This window comes from Balaenoptera acutorostrata, chromosome 21, assembly GCF_949987535.1.
Source record: "Balaenoptera acutorostrata chromosome 21, mBalAcu1.1, whole genome shotgun sequence".
In the NCBI taxonomy this organism is placed as follows: domain Eukaryota; kingdom Metazoa; phylum Chordata; class Mammalia; order Artiodactyla; family Balaenopteridae; genus Balaenoptera; species Balaenoptera acutorostrata.
This window is the reverse complement of record NC_080084.1, coordinates 7,771,191-7,791,995: the sequence shown is the minus strand read 5'-3', so window position 1 is coordinate 7,791,995 and position 20,805 is coordinate 7,771,191. Positions and strand designations below refer to the sequence as shown.

The 20,805-nt window shown below is 36.3% G+C and overlaps 1 protein-coding gene across 2 annotated transcripts in view; it reads right to left on the bottom strand.

The window, feature by feature from the left end:
- ADAM9 (ADAM metallopeptidase domain 9) overlaps window positions 1–20,805 on the bottom strand; it is a 103,060-nt gene that overhangs the window by 29,378 nt on the left and 52,877 nt on the right. For both annotated transcript variants that reach the window (XM_007178413.3, XM_007178414.3), the window contains 4 exons: window positions 14,637–14,729; window positions 13,404–13,599; window positions 10,754–10,859; window positions 3,711–3,894 (listed from right to left, as the gene is read on the bottom strand). In XM_007178413.3, coding sequence (XP_007178475.1) covers window positions 3,711–3,894; window positions 10,754–10,859; window positions 13,404–13,599; window positions 14,637–14,729 — 579 coding nt within the window. The remainder of the gene's footprint in view (window positions 1–3,710; window positions 3,895–10,753; window positions 10,860–13,403; window positions 13,600–14,636; window positions 14,730–20,805) is intronic.

Genomic DNA, 20,805 nt, shown 5'->3' with positions numbered 1-20,805 from the left:
TGTATACCTTAAACTTACACAATGTTATATATTGATTGTATCTCAATAAAGCTGAGCTTGGCGGGGGTGGGCGGAGAGGGGACCAACAAGGGAGAAGCAGAAATGAAAGATACAGGAAAAGAACCACAGGGACATTATCTCAGATTCTGGGTTCCAGAGCTCTTTATTTGATTCTGTGGTTAGAATCAGTAAATTTCCTGCTATGCTTTAATTCAGTCTTAGCTGAGTTTTTGTGAGATTTAAGAGTACTGACTATAATCCACAGAGTAAAATTTCATAAATTAAAAAAGCATAAGTATACAGCTTCAGAAATATAAAAGTATATTCATCAGCACACAGAATCCAGGAATAAATCTACATTACCAGTATTTGCTCCTGGAATGTAAAGACAATTTATAAAGACAATTTAATGTCGAGGAGTTTATCAATATAACCCAGCACATTAATAAGTCAAAGGAAAATATGTAGTGATTATTTAAATAGCTGTTGAAAAAACTACTTATAAAATTTTTAATCTATTTGTTATTTTATTCTTACTAATCACAACTAAAACGATTCTCCATTAAATGAAAAATACTACCTACCCCAAGCCAATAGCCAAAATCATATATAACCTTGGAAGGCTAGATGCATTCCCAGTCAAGTTAGGGAGAAGACAAAGAAGTACACTATTATCATTAGTATTTAAAATTATCCTGAAGGCTCTATCATTGCAACTACACAAGAAAATAAATCCAAATTGTAAGTATCAGAAAGGAAATCAACTTTCTATCATTTACAGATGATTGTTTACCTAGAAAATTTTAATACAATCAACAATAAAAATATGTGACACTAAGTATATGGCTGGTAACAAAATAAATATATACAAGTGAATATATTTTTCTGAATATCAATAATAGCCAGTAAAAATATAAACAAACCAGTCTCTCTTATCAATAAACACCAATTAGAAAATGTAACATAACAAATTAGAAAACATAATAAGAGGCTATTCATAATAACAATAAAAATATAAAATACCTAGGAATAAAACTAACAAAAAATAAAAAGGACCTTTATAACTAAATCTTTAAAATAAGACCCCCCAAAAAATCGAGAGACATACCATGTTCTTCTATGGGAAGACTGAATAATGTAAAGATGTCACTTTTCCCCATTACAAATTCATAAATTTGATTTGATCCCAACTAAAATTCCAAAGAGCTTTTATTTAAAAACTTTTTTTTGCACCTTGACAAAATGATCTCAAGTTCATCTGGAATAATAAATGAATATTAATAGCCAAGAAAATTAGGAAAAAAGAATGAGGGGGCATTTGTATGACCAGATAATAAAAATATATTATAAAACTGACAAAAACTAAAAGAAGGCAATACTGACACAGGAGTAGTCAGACCAATCAGTGGACATTAAGAGAAAAAGCAGAAATCAAGCCCAAGTGTATGTAAAAATTTAATAAGTAACTTAAATAAGATTTCAAATTAAAAGAGAGATTATAATTGAGGTGAAGGCAAATAACAAACCATTCTGAAAAAAAGTAACATTAGAAATCAGCATATAGTCATCATCTCTGAATGAATAAAATGAAAAAGGAAAAAAAGAAGAATGCCAACCTCATACTATACACTCCATATTCCCCTGGATTAAAGAGTTAAGTATTTTTAAAAAATTAAAAATCTACTAGAAAATAATGCTCTGATACTATACTAAGAAAGTCTTGTAAAACATGTAAGTAAAGTTGGAAACCATAAAGGAAAGGAATAATAGATTTGTTTACATAAAAATGTAAACATGGCAAGAAAATACTAAAAACAAAAGGAAGAGGCAAGTAATAACTGGGCAAACATATTACATGTATTACATGACATCTTATATGACATATGTTAAAGTTCTTTAAAATCAATAAGAAAAACACATCAATTTTTAAATGAACAAATAACATCGACAAGCAAATCACAAAAGAAGGAATAAATATATGGAGAGGGGCTTCCCTGGTGGCGCAGTGGTTGAGAATCTGCTTGCTAATGCAGGGGACACGGGTTCGAGCCCTGGTCTGGGAAGATCCCACATGCCACGGAGCAGCTGGGCCCGTGAGCCACAACTACTGAGCCTGCGCGTCTGGAGCCTGTGCCCCGCAACGGGAGGGGCCGTGATAGTGAGAGGCCCGCGCACCGCGATGAAGAGTGGCCCCCACTTGCCGTAACTAGAGAAAGCCCTCGCACGAACTGAAGACCCAACACAGCCAAAAATAAAGAAATAAATAAATAAAGTAGCTATAAATATATGGAGACAAAAATTTTCAACATCACTAATAATCGAGAAAGAGTAAAAAGAAAATTACCAAATGAAAGTTTAAAAACAATAGCACCTAATCCTGACTAGGATATAGAGAGTTAAAACATTTATTATTGAAAACTGCTTAGAAGATAAACTAATAAATACTTTTCTAAAGAGAAATTTGGCAAAACTATATCTAAAACCTTAAAAGTACACACCCCCTTATAGTAACTTAACCTCAGAAAATAATCAGGATTTTGTGAAATTTTTTAGAAAGCCATTTACCCCAGCATTGTTTATAGTACCTGCAGCAGTTGAGTTTACGGCGTGGCAAGGGCAGGCATAAGAATACCAGGGTCTTTTTGGTAAGAAGTGAGGGGCAACAGAATTGGAACTGAAAACTTGGTAGGAACTGAGGTAACTTGTGGGTCCCTCTGTCTTTTTCACTTGTCCCATAATCAATTGATTGTGTTCGCTCTCTCCTCCTCTATTCTCCCATGAGTTGGTTTCTTCAACTTGTTCAACAATCCTGCTCCCTCCGTCTCTTGTATATAGCTTAAGCTCGCCATAAGCCTTCTAGCCCTCCTCCTACATCATGCTATCTCTCAAAGAGTTCGTAGTTGCAGCGCTACTCTTAACTACCTTTCTTTACTTATATATTCCCCCCCAAAAAAGGAATTAGGCCTAGCTCCTGTCATCTGGGACCACTGGTAGTAAGTCAGCGGCTAACTCTTGGCTCACACTGGATCCAAACAGCTGTGGCCAGGGTAGCAGGATGCATGGGCAGGACAAGCGTTATGACATTTCTAGTACAAAGACACGGATGCATGCACACATACATGCATACACACACACACACACACACACACACACACACACACACTCACACCAAATCCTGGAAATCCCAGTAATAGCAGCCTGGCTAATAAATTATAGCACATTGATGGGGAGGGGGGGATATGCCCAGTATATTACAACATAGAAAACACAGGTTCTAATATATGACCCCAATGAAGAAATCGGGATAATAGAATTATAGCTGTTTAATGGATGCAGAAGTTTCTTTAATGAAATTGTGGAAATTATCCAATGAGATGCAGATAATGAATACTCTAATCTAAGCAGATCCAGTGACCATGATGAAAACTGATCATTTCTAAAGTTTAAAAAAGCATTACATGAAACTAACACAGCACTGTAAATCAACTATACTGCAATAAAAATTTTTTTTTAAAAACGAAAGCATTATATGGCTATAAATCATCAGGAGGTATAGCTGTTCTTATTTTTATTCTTGGCAGCTTTCTATTTTCCCAAATCTCTACAATAAACAGAGATTTCTTTTATACCCAGAAAAGAACCACTAGTTTTATATAATGATTTTTTTAATTTTTAAAATTTTACTTTGTTTTAGAAAACATTATGATTACCTTTCCAACGCCACATCTGGTGCCTTCATTCACCATGCCAGGATCAGGAACATCTGACCCAAGCTGGAAATCCACACCCCAACATTTGGTGCCTCTCCCAGGAGTCTGAATAATAGCAGGCACAATTCCAAATACAGGCATTTCTTGTACATTCTCACATTGAAGCTTTCCACACAAAGCATTCCTGGAAAGATAGAGAAATAATGCAAACTACAATGCATCCAGTGTAGATACAAAAGAAAAATTATATATTTTTAGTATATAGGCAGGGAGTATATTGCTGTTTAGCTAAAGGGAACCTCAACAGAAAACGTGTGTGAAAGCAACAGAGATCAAAGTAGCTCTCTTTAAATATGGCAGAGAACAGGTAAGTGGATGCAAAGATGCAAATTAGTAGGGTACCACTCACGGCGGTGGCTTCTCTTGCTGCGGAGCACGGGCTCTAGGAGCACGGGCTTCAGTAGTTGTGGCATGCGGGCTCAGCAGTTGTGGCGCACGGGCTTAGTTGCTCCACGGCATGTGGGATCTTCCCGGACCAGGGCTCGAACCCGTGTCCCCTGCATTAGCAGGCGGATTCTTAACCACTGTGCCATGAGGGAAGTCCTAATTGATTGTCTTTTGATCCAAGCACCTACCCTATTCTTAAATCTCCCCTATGCTATCACTGCCAAGTCATTATAGGATATTGTTTTCCAATTCCTCTAATTCATCACCTCCTAAATATTCTCATACCAGCTATCATATCTTTTACTTCTTGAGTTAAAATCTTTCTCCCTATAACTTCTCCTCATTGGTCCCAGATCTTCGACAGGAGACCACACAGGTAATGTCTTTTCTTTCCTCCACATGGCAGCTTTTTAGGACAATTATCACGTAGGTCCTAATTACTTACTTCACAGGACAATAGTCTACAATCATTTCTCATGTAACAAGGAAGCTCTCCTCTAAATATGTTCTAGTTTGTCTCCCTCCCTCCTGAAGCACAGTGCTCGGAGTAAAACATGAAATTTCAGCTACAGCCTGACAAGCAAAGAACAAGGTGAACTGTCATTTCCTTTATTCTAGATACTGTACTTCTATGAAGCCCAGGATGACAGTAGCTCTTATGGTAACTACATTACATTATTGATGTCCTTGAATTTATCCTCAGCTAACACCCCTATTTACTTTTTGCACATGCTGCTATTAAGCGTCCTCTTCCTTCCATCCTTCACTTAAGAGTTAGTTATTTTGTCCCATCTTTACATGTATTCTTATGTCACCATTTATTCACGAGGTAACCTGAGTAAAGTGCTTAAACTTTCTTAAGTTCAGTTTCTTCATCTGAAAAACAAGAGCTAAATAATGATGCCTATCTCACGTAATTAGTTGAAATTAGATATGAAAACCTCTAAAACAAAGCATAGAAGAAAGCAGATCTCAGTTAGCATCTACTGGAACCTACCAAAATTCATGCTGCTATGATATACTTAATGTCTCATGTATAGTCTTAGTGACATATTAAGAAGTGAAAGGAAAATACTTTTAACATATTAAAAGAAAACTGTCACAAATCATTAAAAGGATAGTCACTTCAACAGAAAAAAATTAGCAAAGGTGCAAATAGGCAATTCACAAAATAAGAAATGCAAACAGCCAACAAAGCTAAGAGATGCTCATTGTTATAGTAATAAAAATTATACTGCAAGCACCAATAGAATAACTGCTTCAGGCGAGGATCATCAATGCACACTTAAACCATGAGGTGAAACACTGGTGGGGAACTGGATATTTATGCGATACAAAATCATCACTCCACATATTACTTGATAGTTGCAGTGGGAAAGACCTAACTTTACAAGAGCAAGATCTGGTCATTGCCACTTAGTAACAGTAATAATAAGACAATCCAGAATTACGTGCCTCCTTGACATCATCTACCACTTACGAAGTATTCAAATACTTATGAAGTATTCAAAATGTTTAACCTGAATCTAATTATGACTTTAGATTAAACTTCTGATGTATAGAAAATTCAGGGAATAAAGACACAAGTTAAGCAATGTTGAGAAGAAACTACCAAACAAATCCAGAACATGGGCCACCCTAAAAGACCACTGGCCCAGTCATTTCCTCAGGTCACTGTCATTGAAAAGAAAAAAATAAATAAACTGAAGAAGAATATTTTAGATTAAAAGTGACTTAAGTGGGGCTTCCCTGGTGGCACAGTAGTTAAGAATCTGCCTGCCAATGCAGGGAACACAGGTTCGAGCCCTGGTCCGGGAAGATCCCACATGCTGCTGAGCAACGAAGTTGGTGCACCACAACTACTGAGCCTGCGCTCTAGAGCCCGCGAGCCACAACTACTGAGCCCATGTGCCTAGAGCCCGTGCTCCCCAACAAGAGAATCCACCTCAAAAAAAAAAAAAAAAAAAGAGAAGCCACCTCAATGAGAAGCCCGCACACCGCAACAAAGAGTAGCCCTGGCTCACCGCAACTAGAGAAAGCCCGCTCACAGCAACGAAGACCCAACGCAGCCAAAAATAAAATTAATTAATTTTTTTTTTAAAAGTGCCTTAAGTGACATGACAACTAAATTCAATGTGTGAACCTTGGTTGAGTCCTGATGTGGAAAAAAAAAACAGCTATGAAAGACAATTTGAGGACATGGACAATTGGAGAAATGTAAATATTGACCAGGGATTACATGACATTAGGAAACTCTTAATTTTGTTAGGTAGGATAACAGTATTGAGAACGGGCTTATATGTTGGAGATGAATACTCAAGAATTTAGGAGTGACGCATCATAATGCTGATAATTTACTTAAAAATGGTTCAGCAAAATCTAGACAAGGTAAATATGATAAAATATTAACAATGTTTTAATCTAGGATATATGGGTGTTCATCATACTATTCTTTCTACTTCTCTGTGTATTTAAAACTTTTCATTTAAAAAGTTTAACAAACTATTGAGTGTTAAGAATGGCTCAAGGATGTATTTGTACAATACAACATGGGGAATATAGCCAATATTTTGTAATAAATGTAAATGGAAAGGAACCCTTAAAAACTGTATAAAAATATAAAAAATGTAAATAAATAAATAGTTTAAAAAGACGACACCATCTATGTTCTGAAAGAGAGGACAGCTCTTTTGGTGAAATGGAACAAGACAATGTGCACAGCAGGGGCTGGGAGTCGGGTGGGGACTAGGAGTGTATATGTGCATAATGAACTCTGGAAAGGCAGACAAGAAGCTCAAAGACACACTTGAAGAGCAGGGTGGGAAGAGGGAAAAAGAGAGTAAGAGTGGAAACCACATTTTCTCTATATCCCTTTAAACATTTTTGAAAAACAACAACAAGAAATTAAATAAGTATTTACAAATTCATTCAAAGCAAGAATGAAATATCTATTTGATGTAACAAATTGGAAAAGTATTTCTTAAGACAATACTCTGACATTGATGAGAGGGTAGTGGAAGTATAAATCAGTCAAACGTTTTGAAGACCAATTTAGAAGCATCTATGAAGAGCCTTTAAAACTATCTTCCATTTTCTTTTGAGAAAAACCTACTAAAGAAACAATCAGAGACATAAATACTTAAACTGTATTTATCACAGCCTTGTTCAAAAAAACAAATTACTGGAAACAACTTACATTTCTAACATAAGGAAATGGTTAAAAGAAGCTGGGTATATCCTATAAATGCCCTTAATAGAGTGGAAAGTAAATACATCAACTTATAAAACAGTATAAATCATACTATGCAATTTTGTTTATACACACAGATGTGGGTCTCTGAGTACACACATGCATATGTATACATGTGTATGATACATATTTATATGCTTATGAATACACATGAGAAGGAAATAACAATAAAGATTTAACAGTATCTCTGGATGACAGGACCATATGTGACCAGTTTCTTGAGACTTTTCTAGATTTTATGCATTTTCTATGATGGGGATGATTATAAAGAGGGTGATGATGACGATGATGATAAGTCCTACAATGAACCGGGTACTCTTCTTAGTATTAACATCCACCAACTCATTCAGTCTTTAAAACAACACTTAGAAATAGGTACCATTATTATTCCCATTTTACAGAAGAGAAAAATGAAGTATGTAAGCGAAGTAACTTGTCCAAAGTCTCAGAGATCTTAAGTGGTTAAAGCAGTATTCAAACCCAGAGTCTAACTTCAAATGTGTATTCCTAATGACTATATTACATTATCCTTATATTACTATTATAAAATGCTTTTCAAATCAGCTACCCAGTAATTTAAGTTTTGTAAATGTAGTTGCTATATTTTCATTAAGATATTCATAAAAGTATGGAAACGGGACCAGGCTAAAGACAAGGATAAGGCATATGTAGCAAGCCCCTTCCAGGTCTGCATCAATCCACTTATCCCAAGGTTTAGCTCAGCTCATTCAATTAGTTACACTAATTCCACCCATTAGATATATCATCTGTTCCTTCATTCATTCAACAAACAGTTAATAGGCACTTACTATGACAATGTGCCAGGCACTATGTTAAACACAGAATGGACTTTACAGTGTAGTGACAAGGGTGGTAACCAGATGGTCACTTAAACAAATGAGATGTTTTATGAGACAAATACTACAAAAAAAAATTCCAAAGTATTAAATTTGGTAGTAATGAAAGGATCAGTTCTTCCAGAAGACATAACAATCCTAAATGTGTATGCACCTAATAACATAAGCACTGAAGAACACACTTCAAAACACATACAGCAAAAATTTATAGGACTAAAAGAAATAGACAACGTCATAATCACAGCTGGGGACTTTAACACACCTCTCTCAGAAACTGAAGGGTAAACAGATAAACACACACACACCCAAAATATACAAGATTTGAACAAGACCATTAAGTAACTTGACATTTATAGAATAATATATCCAACAACTGCAAGATACACTTTTCTTTTTAATTGAACATGTAACATTCACCAAAATAGACCATATGCTGGACACTAATTCCCATCTCAATAAATTGAAAAGAACTGAAATCATAGAGAGTATGTTCTCAATGGAATTAAACTAGAAATCAAAAACAAACAGATAACCAGAATATTCCCAAATATTTGGAAATTAGCAATACACTTTTAATAACACATGAGTCAAAGGAGAAATCACAGTGTAACTTAGAAAATATTATGAACTGAACAGTAAGGAAAATACAACACATCAAATTCAATGAAAGAGAAACATACAATTTTTTAACCAGTTCATCCTTCCTTCAACTTTCAAATTGCTACTTTTCTCATTTTGATTTAGCCTAATTATGTTAGCCAAGATGGGTCCAATTCCTCCAAGTGCAGGACAGAGCCCTCCTTGGTCTTTTCTAAACACCATAAAAGAATCTTGAAAATGCTGTGCCTATAACTGGTTTTGTATCTGACCTTCCCTTTATCTGGAAAATTACCTATTACGCTATCTATTGGACTGGCCAAAAAGTTCATTCGGTCAGTGAATATGTTGTTCAATAAAGTTCTTCGTGAAAATTTAAAATGTGTCTTTTATTTTTACTTAAAACCGAACGAACTTTTTGGCCGACCCAATATCTTTTCTAAGGCAGTATCGTTTTTAAGTGATTATTCTTGCTAAGGCAATGGTTTGGACATAACCTTCCCGTGCAATTTAAATATACTAAAAATTTATTAAGAATAATAGTTTGACTTCCCCAGAAAAAGAGTGCTATATAAATGCAAGAGAACTTATATCTACAACTAGTTTTGAGACTGTACAAGGTAGTCAAAACAAGTTATGTTCATACCCTCTTTTGAAATACTTTCTTGTTTTTCTAACTTCCTTCAACCTACTCTGTTTTATATATCAAGAAAGGTATATTCTAAATATTCTGTGAAATATACTTTATGTGGATAACTAATTTGTAAAGAATTAGAACATAATTTGGCTAACATTAAAAAAATAAAAGCACACAGCATTAAGAACATCTATAAGAGGGACATCTGACCCTGTTAAGGAAGTTGAGGAAGTCTTTCTTAGAGAAGTTATACTTAAAATGGCAGAGAGGAGAGCATGCCAGGCAGAAGGAACAGCACGTGCCAAGGCCCTGTGGCAGAGGACAACATGTAGACCAGTAGAGCTGAAGTATTTCACATTTAATGGCTCAGTAGAGAAAGATGAGCCTACAAATAAATACATTAAAGGAGCATCCGGAAACAGAAAAAAATACTAGAAGAACATTCTACACAAAAGCCAAGGAAAGGGGTGTCTTCAAGGAGAAAATGGTCAACATAGTTGAATGCTACTGAGAGGTCCAGAAGCATGAAGACCTAAAGATGTCTGTTGGATTTTGGAACACGGAGGTCACGGTTGTTATTTCTTCTTAGTAAGCACTGTTTTACCTCAGTTGCTTAGCCTAATTGGCAGAGAAGGAGGTGAAGTGAGTAGAAGAGAAGCACAGTATTATAGAATAATTCCAATTATGCAAAATGTTAGTGTGTGTACGTATAGTGCACAGAAACAACAAAAAAAGGGAAGACATACACTGAAATTAGTGAATACATACAGACAGAGATTATGGATGACTTTTGTTTATATTTTTATAATAATACTAATTTTTTTACAATGTGCAAATGTTATAGAAACAAAAAAGGCTTTTAATTTGTCACTTTCAAATTATATGGAGCCAGAAGAAAATGATGAAGTCCAGAATTAATTCTGCAGATACCTTTACGTATGGATTTAGCAGCATAATCTTTTAATGAAAGGAAGAGGGAGAAGAGTGTTTATTTGGGCTTCTTATTGTAGAACAGGATAAACAAAAGTAACATTCTAAAAATCATTATATTTTAGACAGATAATGTCAAAAGGTATGAATAATTTTACCCTTCCTATTCAGAATCTCTCTGAAGTCATGTGTTACAAAATTGTAAGTTTGAAAAGTTAGATGTTTAAGGGGGAGACAGTCGGCAGTCACAAGGAGCTGTAAAAGATACTAAAGATGACTGATCTTACAATCTTTCATATTCTTTTATACTCTCGCCTCCACTTACCCAGTGGCACACTTCTTGTATTCATTGCCAGAGAAACCACAATTGCCAAATCTGTCACCTTTGGAATTCACATCAATGAAACAATCCCTTGGAGCAGCCTTGGCTTCTGTAACATCAAAAAAAATTTTTTTCGACACCTGAAACTAACACAACATTGTAAATCAACTATACTCCAATAAAATCAAAATTCAAAAAAAATTTTTTTTAAGTTATGGCAATTTGATTCAGAAATAAAAGTATTCCCTACGACAGTCCACACGCCTGGATAAACTGCCTCAACACCTCTGAAAAGGTTTCAGGACCTACAGATAAAACATTTTGTTCCACATTTTATAATTAACAACAAAATGTGAAAATAAAGCTTAGATGGTACTTAAAAGTTAGCCTGGACTCGAGCACTCAAGTCCTCAAAGAAGTGTCATTAAACAAGATGAAATTATTAACCATGATGAAATTAAAAACCATGCACAGTATGGTAGCACTTTCAGCATATTAATTCTCATTGCTCTCAAACACAGGTCTACTGCACCCCTGGTTAGATCAGCCTGGGAGGGCTGGTGAAAACACTTCCAGGTATTATTTTTTTTAACTTACCATATATGGATGCTTACTTTAGGTATTAATTACATTGAAAAATAGCCATGACAGCTAATAAAGTATCAATCCATTCTTGCTTTCTTATATTTTATATATGTACCACTTAATGTTTGATTTTTCCACTTAATTATATATTCCTAAAAATAATTTATTTGGAAATATTTTGAAGCCATTTTGGCAGTACATTCTATCTAATAATGGAAATTCATGTGTCTGTCTTACACACCTGATACTACGTTGTTCAGTTTACAAGGAAATGGATATGCGGTGAAAGGAGTTGGAAGAAAAAAGAGGTGGAGGATCAAGTAATCTGAAAATGGATGCAGAATACTTGCACAGGATAAACGTCGCATGGAAATAACTCTAGCAAAGCACATGCTCACACTCACATTTATATTAGGAAAAAGTGACTAAATTAATAACAAGCCACCCCCCAGTAATGTGGTTCCTTCGGTCGTCCTAGACTTTTTTGCAGGCCTCTACAAAGATAATATACTTGCTAAATAATAGCATTTGCTTCTCTAAAATGCCTATCTGTAAGTACTTTTTTGGTCTGCAGTAACCTGTCCATTCCTGCAAAATATATCAGAAGTTCACAGATCTCTACCACTGTATCCCATGGCCTGACTAACATAAATGAAGTCCCATTTCATGCTTAGTCTTCTCTCCTCCGACCCTATCTGATCAAGGTTCCCATGACCCCCTCCTTGGGTTTGATTAATTTGCTAGAGCGGCTCACAGAACTCAGAGAAACATTTTACTCACTAGATTACTGGTGTATTATCAAAGAATATAACTCAGGAACAGCCAGATGGAAGAGATGCATAGGGCAAGGTATAGAGACAGGGGCTTGGAGGTTCCAGGCCTTGCCAAGTGTGACACTCTCCCTGCATCTCCACTTGTTCACCAAGCCAGAAGCTCTCGAAACCCTGTCCTTTTGGGTTTTCATGGAGGCTTCATTACATAGGCATGATTGATTAAATCACTGGCCACTTGTGAGTACGGCAATCTCCAGTCCCAGAGGTGAGGGAACTGAAAGTTCCAACTAATCACAGGGTTAGTTCCCTGGCAACCAGCCCCATCCTTAAGTCACTGAGGGGCTTTCCAAAAGTCACTGCATTGACATAACAAAAGACACTTTTACAGCTCTCATTACTTGGGAAATTCCAAGGGTTTTAGGAGCTCATGCCAGGAACTGGACAAAGACCAATTTTTTTTGGTTTGTTATAAATTACAACATCACAACAGTCAACACTGCTCTACCTAAAATTATAATTAATCCATATTAAGAGGATGGAGAATGAAAAATGAGCATGAGTAGGATGAGAGCTGACAAGTGTTGAAAGAAGAGAAGGTAAGAAATTAAATTCTCATCCTCCGCAGTGAAAAATTAACAGTTAATACCTAGAATGGAAAAATCGAAAAGTAGCATTACCAAGAAATTATCTAAAGACCTGGAGCAAGTAACAAAGTAATCAGCTAGAAATCAGCAAGAAAAGGTAAAAATGGTTGCCTTAAGGGATGGGGCTATTATGTGGAGGCACACTTTACTTTTTCATAAAATCTTGTGAATGATTTGGCTCTTTACTGTCTGTATAACTTTGATAAAAATGAAATATTTAAAAAGAGACACAATAAAAAATATAATAGAATACTTTAATTCTCTATGATCTAAATATAGCAATACAGATGGATTGCAAAAACATTTTGAGTGAACAATTAAAATAGAAGACCCATATGTATGTCCCCATACTATTTACATGAATTTATTAAATCTAGAATACAATACTGTGCATATATATGTATACATATAATGTTAATATACACAGGATAGAGAGGTGAGAAAGTATTATAAAAACAAAAATCACCAACTGAACTTGGACACATCAAATTCATGACCATGATTGCCTACAGAGAAGGAAAGAGGGAGACATGATAGGAGAGAGGAAACGGGAGAACTTCAATTTTAGCAATAATGTTTGTTTTCCATTTTTAACAAAAACTAAAACAAAAAAATAAAATCAAAGCAATCAATATAAATAAAATATCTTACTTGAGCCAAAGATGACTTGACACTGAGCATCATAATATTGGCACATGCCATTGTAACAATAGGCTTTGTTATTCTGGCAAGGATAGCCATTCTGAATAAAAACATCTGGCTGACAGAACTGAGAAGAACCGTTGCAATATTCTGGAACATCACATTCATTGGTTTTTCCTCGGCACAAAGTACCTCCTGGAAGGAACTAGGGTAATAGGATTGAAATTGAACAGGAATATCAGGAAAATTCCCACAAATTAATCAAATTGGAAACCACAGTATTTATATCTATAAAAAGTTCTAACAAAAACAAAAGATTAAATAACCCAATAGAAAAATGAACAAAGGCCCATAATAGGCTATTCATAAAAGTCATGAAACATGGAAAATGAAAAAGCATAGCCTCATTGATAACCAAAAGAAATGCAAATTAAACTAAGATATAAAAGCACTTTACACCTATCAAACTAACCTGGATCGTAACACTGGCTAGCAACCAATGTTAGTACGAGGAAACAAAAATAGTGCTTACATGATGTAATCAATACTGTACACTGTACAGTAATCAGTGTATTGATTATACTGGCAATTACAGACTGGCACATTTGTAGAAGGTATATAAAATGTGTGTCAAAAATTTTCATATGCATACTCTGTCCCAACAATTCCACTTATAAGCAAATATTGGAAGCTATCTAAATGTCCATCATTAGTAGACCAGATAAAGAAATTATGGTACAGCCATACAAAGGAATACTAACTATATAACCTTGTAGAACTACCTGAATGGAAGAAAATCCATGGTATTTTACTGAAAAAAGTACATAGTAAAAATATGTACACCCATGTTTACCTACTTTCACACAAACACACACCTACACACACACTCATACTCACATTTACATAGGAAAAAGTGACTAACAAATTATCAAACAATGGCTACCTGAAGAGGGTAAAATGATAGAAGGTCTTTCAGTGTCTACTTTCTATTGTTGAATTTTTAATGAAAAACATAGACCACTCTTAAATCAGAAAAATAAAATGTTTTTACTTAAGAAAAAAAATCTCTTTAGACCACTTGCCATAAAAGAACATGACACAAAGCTGCCAACAAGTGTCATAAAACTTTTCATGTAATCATGTAATAAAAATAGTACTCTCTTACAGATCAGAGAAAACCAATTTTGATATATGCATATTTTTCCTCTTTCTATTTTTTCCAAATAGGGAGGAATTCCCTACCCAACAGTCTTGACAACAGTCGCCATATGCACATTCAGCAGATGATTTAAGTTTACAAGTACTTCCTTCACAACAAGGGTCCAATTCACATTCCTGTGAAGAGAAAATGACTGTCAATAAAGAAATAAATTATTGTCATCAATATTCATTAACAAAATTCTTATCTTAGACCTATGCTTCCTTCTAACCTGGCTATAACAGTTACTCCCTGGAAACAGTCCCTTACTACCCTTCTGGATTTATCAGTGACTCTTTAGCTATTATCTAGGTCTCAACATATTTCAAAGGACTGAAATCACAGAAAATATGTGTCTTAGTCTGCTGGGATTGCCAGAACAAGATACCATAGACTAATGACTTAAACAAAAGAAATTTATTACGTCAGCTCTGAAGGCTAGAGGCCCAAGATCAAAGTTCCAGCCAATACAGTTTCTGACGCAGACTCTCTTCCTTGGCTTGCAGACAGCTGCCTTCTTGCTGTGTGCTCACATGGCCTTTCTTCAGAGCATGTGTTCAGAGAGAAAGCAAGCAAACTCTCCAGTGTCTCTTTTTTATGAGGACTCTAATCCTATCAGATCAAGGCCCACCCTTACGACCTCATTTAACCTTAATTACTTTCCTAGAGGTCCCTTCTCCAAATACAGACATACTTGGGGGTTAGGGCTTCAACATATGAATTTGGGGGACACAAACATTCAGTTTATAACAGTGTGTTTAATGATCACAGGAAATTAAGCATCCATAAATGCACTTCTCTTCATGCTCAGGGTCTGACTTCTCTGTTGGGTGGATTTCCACCCATGTGGACATTCTTTTTATCTTGCTTGGCTTCTCTCACCCCACTTTGGCCCACCATGGCTCCCTACCCCTGCCCCGAACCTTCTACCCAGTGACATCTACTCTCCTATGTTCCAACTAATGTCTTCGGGTATGAATTGTTTGAGAAGGGAAGGAGAAAGGAGAGGCGGAAAGAAGAAGATAGGAGAACGGAGGAGGAGGAGAGAAGGGGGCAGGGGAAATAAGCTTTAATTTTTGAAGAATATTTATTTTCCTCTGTTGCAGAATTCTAGGCTGACGGTTTCTTCCTTTCAGAACTATAAATCTGCTGTTCTACTGTCTTCTGCTCCCAAAATCACCTGCCATTTACACATTTGTTCCCCATTTTCTTCTGACTTCTTGCATTATTTTCTGCTTATCTCAGCACTTTGATTACAATGTGCCTACAATCATTCTTAGTAATGATTCTGATTTGGCTTTACTTAGTGTTTTAGAATTGTAACTTAACATTTTCTGTTAAATATGGGAAATTTTCAGCCATGATTTCTTTGAATACTTTTCCCATCTCGTTCTCACTCTCCTCTTGGGATTTCACTTATAATTACATTAGGCTCTTTGATATTGCCTTCATGTCCCTGATGCTCTGTTCATTTTTCTTTAATCTTTCTTCTTTAGATTGGATTATTTCTTTTGTTCTACTTCATGTTCATTGACTCTTTTTCTGCCATCTTAGTCTGCTATTAATTCTACACAGGGAATCTTTCATTTATTAGACTTTTTAGTTCTATAATTTCCATTTGGTTCTTTATTATACATTTCTCTGCTGAGATTCTTCATATGTTTACTCATGAAGACCATATTTTTCTTTAAATCTCTGATGATAAAGAGTGGACTATAATTCACAGCAGCTTTATTCATAATAGCAAAATGTTAGAAACAACCTAGATATCGTTTAATGGGTGAATGGTTAAACAAACTTCAGATAGGCCCTTTGAGCTGGTGGAAATACCAGCCTAAACATTATTCCAAATCCCTGAAGTAATATCCATACAATGGACTGTTACTCACTAATAAAAAATAAAAAAATATTAACACATGCAACAACCTAGACTGACCTCAAAGGCATTACGCTTAGTGAAAAAAAGTCAGTCTCAAAAGGTTATATGTTGTATGATTCCATTTATTATTATTATCTTTAAAGATTTATTTATTTATTTTTGGCTGTGTCGGGTCTTAGTTGCGGCACGTGCGATCTTCATTGAGCCATGCGGGATCTTTTGTTGCAGCGTGCAGGCTCTTCATTGCAGCTCTCGAGCTTCTCTCTAGTTGTGGCGTGCGGGTTTTCTCTTCTCTAGTTGTGGCTCCAGCCACGTGGGCTCTGTAGTTTGCAGCACGCAGGCTCTCTAGTTGAGGCGCGTGCGCTCATTGTTTGTGGCGCGCGGACTTAGTTGCCCCAAGGCATGTGGGATCTTCGTTCCCTGACCAGGGATCGATCCTGCGTCTCCTGCATTGTAAGGCGGATTCTTTACCACTGGACCACCAGGGAAGTCCCTCCATTTATTATTATTTCTTCTAAGTCTTTATTGAATTTGTTACAACATTGCTTCTGTTTTATGCTTTGGTTTTTTGGCCCAAGGCATGTGGAATCCTAACTCCCTGACCAGGGATTGAACCCACACCCCCCTTCATTGGAAGGCAAAGTCCTAACCACTGGACCACCAGGGAAGTCCCTCTACTTATTATTGAAATGGCAAACATTATTGAACTGGCAAAACCACAGATGGAAGCCGGGGCAGGGATAAGGGCTGGAGTCAGGGTGGGTGTGATTACGACAAGGTAGCAGGAGGGTGTTCTTTTGTGGTGATGGAACAGTTCTGTATTTTAATTGAGGTGGTGGTTACATAAATCTATATATGGGATAAAACTGCATAAAAGTTCACACATACACACACGAATGCAGGTTAAAATGGTAAAAGCTGAATAAAGTCTGTAATCTAGTTAACATACCAACGTCAGTGTCCTGGTTTTTATACTGCACTATCACTATATAATTTGTCACCCTTTGGGGGAAACTGGGCGAAAAATACATAGGACTCTTTGGACTGTTTTTGCAACAGTCTGTTAGTTTATAATTATTTCATAATAAAAATCTGAAACTTTGAAAAATGATCTATACCTTGCACCGTACAAAAAATTAAGTCAAAATGGATCATAAACCTAAATGTAAAACCTAAAACGATGGGCTTCCCTGGTGGCACAGTGGTTAAGAATCCACCTGCCAATGCAGGGGACACGGGTTCCATCCCTGGTCCGGGAAGATCCCACATGCCGTGGAGAAACTAAGCCCATGCGCCACAACTACTGAGCCTGTGCTCTAGAGCCGGTGAGCCACAACTACTGAGCCCACGTGCCACAACTAGTGAAGCCTGCGTGCCTGGAGCCTGTGCTCCGCAACAAGAGAAGACACCGCAATGAGAAGACTGCGCACCGCAACAAAGAGTAGCCCCCCCTCGCCACAACTAGAGAAAGCCTGTGTGCAGCAGCAAAGACCTAATGCAACCAAAAGTAAATAAATAAAATATAAATACATTTATTTTTCTAAAAAACCTAAAATGATAAAGCTTCTAGGAGAAAACATTTGCAATCTTGGACTAGGCAAAGATTTCTTAGATGTAACACCAAAAGCACAAAAACATATGTTTCACTAATGCAAACAGGTATCAAAACCTAACTTGTATGCATTAAACGGGTGCAGTTCATTGTTGACAAGTGTTTATAATTGCCTGTTTCTTACCCTTTGCTTTGCCTTGACCAAACTTTAGTGAGCCTTCTCTCTTTCCTATAGGCCCTTGAACTCTGCTTGTCTCCACAAAAAAAAAAGGGTACAAGTATCCCCACCCCTTCCCAGCTTCTCCTGGCAATCAGCTGACCAAAAGACAACTTCCTATCAGACCTCACTGGCTATTCTCCCCTGCTTATCCAGCTTCCCCATAAAAGATTCTGCTTATCTCTGTTTGCTCCCACATTTACCCTATAAAAGAAAAACCTTTTTGTTTGATTTTGAGACGCTTCCAGATGTCTGAGATCAGCGTGTTCTCCCTACTACAATAGTCTTTCTTCTGGATAAAGCCTCTTCTTATCTAAGTCTGAATTTGGGTGGTTTTTTTTGACATTGTATTCAATTATACTTCAATACAGCTGTTAATTTTTTTTCACAGCTACTGTGCAAGACAGACAGATGGCTTCATAAAAGAAAAGAGAATCCGGAAATAGACTATGTATACAGGAATTTTATTTATGGTGAAAGTACCATTTTAAATGGTTTTGCAACAACTGACAATTAATGGGTAAAAGTTAATTCTCTAGCTCACTCCACATGACCCCTCCCACCAATTATAGAGCTAATACAAAAAACTGTAATTACAAAAATGCTAGAAAAAATTATAGAGGGGCTATATGATGATAATCTTGAAACAGGAGTAAAACTTGTATCTTGCTCAGTTACAAAACTATGGGGGACACTAAATGCCATGACATACTGTTGGTAAAAGTGCAAACTGACACAGCCTTTTTGTAGGAAATTTGGTAGTCTCTAATAAAATTAAAAACACACATACTTTGCAATTCAATAATTCTACCTTTATGTAATTATCTTAGAGAAATACTTGTATATGTACGTATGCACACACACACACATACATGGAGCATATACAAGGATGTACTGTTTGCAACAGAAAAATACTAACTACAGTGAGTAAATGTCCTTTAACGAGAGTATGGTGAAATAAATCACAGTATATCCTTATACTGAAATACTAATCAGCAGATTAAAGGATTATGTGTAAATAACATAATGACACGGAAAAAATCTCCAGGATATATTAATAGAAAAAAAAACTCTGTATGCAATGTATTAAGTCGGATTTCATTTATGTAAAAAAATAAAATCCTAAAACAAACCCAACTATGGTACAAATGTACATACTGTATATAGGTATATAAATGCATAGAATAAAATCTATAAAGAAACACACTAAACTTATAAGAATGATTACCACTGCAGAAGGAAGTGAAAAAATGTATGGGAGAAATAAAGGGGAATTTTGCTTGTGCTTGCTATTTGAAACTTTTATACCAAGAACAACACCTGAGATATTTGAGGGGGAAGAGGTACTTTTTTCAAGAGTAATTTGTAGTGCAAAAGCTCGAGAAGCAGGGCTTCCCTGGTGGCGCAGTGGTTGAGAGTCTGCCTGCCAATGCAGGGGACACGGGTTCGAGCCCTGGTCTGGGAAGATCCCACGTGCCGCGGAGCAGCTGGGCCCGTGAGCCACAATTACTGAGCCTGTGTGTCTGGAGCCTGTGCTCCGCAACAAGAGAGGCCGCGATAGTGAGAGGCCCGCGCACTGCGATGAAGAGTGGCCCCCACTTGCCACAACTAGAGAAAGCCCTCACACAGAAACAAAGACCCAACACAGCCATAAATAAATAAACAAATACTTAAAAAAAAAAAAAAAGCTCGAGAAGCAAATATAGACTATTTCAATTAGTTCGATAATGAAGTAAACAGTCAGGAGAAATCAAAACATATATAATATTTTAGGAGAATGCCTGGAAAGAAGAGCTTGGTCATCCTAACAGTATAACATTAATTTAGAGATTAAACATAACCTCATTAGGCTTTATTTTCCTCATTTGAAAATGAGAATATAAAGAAATATCAATCTCCTAGAGTTATTGTGAGGATCATACCATGGAAAACATTTAGCAGAGGCTGCTGACATGCAATGAAGGCCCATGACAATTTCGTCATAAAATACATACTGCCTGGGAATTCCCTGGTGGTCCATTGGGTAGGACTCTGTGCTCTCACTGCCGAGGGCCCAAGTTCGACCTTTGGTTGGGAAACTAAGATCTCACAAGCCAAGTGGCGCGCCCCTCCCCCCAGAAAACAAAAACAAAAACAAAAACAAAAAAACATACTGCCTTTCTAGAATGTAAAGCCTTCTGGCAAAAGCCAGGGATGTGTGGTCAGGTAAGGGAGAAGAAGCAGCACTTGTGGAAAAGATTGAGAATATAGTAAAGTTTACATACAATTGAACCAATTTCTTTAAAATTTAAATTTAATTTTTTTTAATTTTTGAAATTTAATTAAAATTTTTTTTCCTCCTAAGCCTTGTCTAGGAAGTCTTAAGTAGGCCATTTTGAGAGGAGAATGGCTGAGATATAGAAGAATAATAATAAAGATGGGCACAGACTTATGGCAGTAAGTGTGGGTAACAGGTCTGAGAAAGCCAGAGAGTGGTAGGTGAACTGAAGCTTACTAAAGGGAGAATGTTAATTTGAGTAGCAAGAACTTTGTTAATGAAGAACTCTGGACAATGGGCCAGCTTCA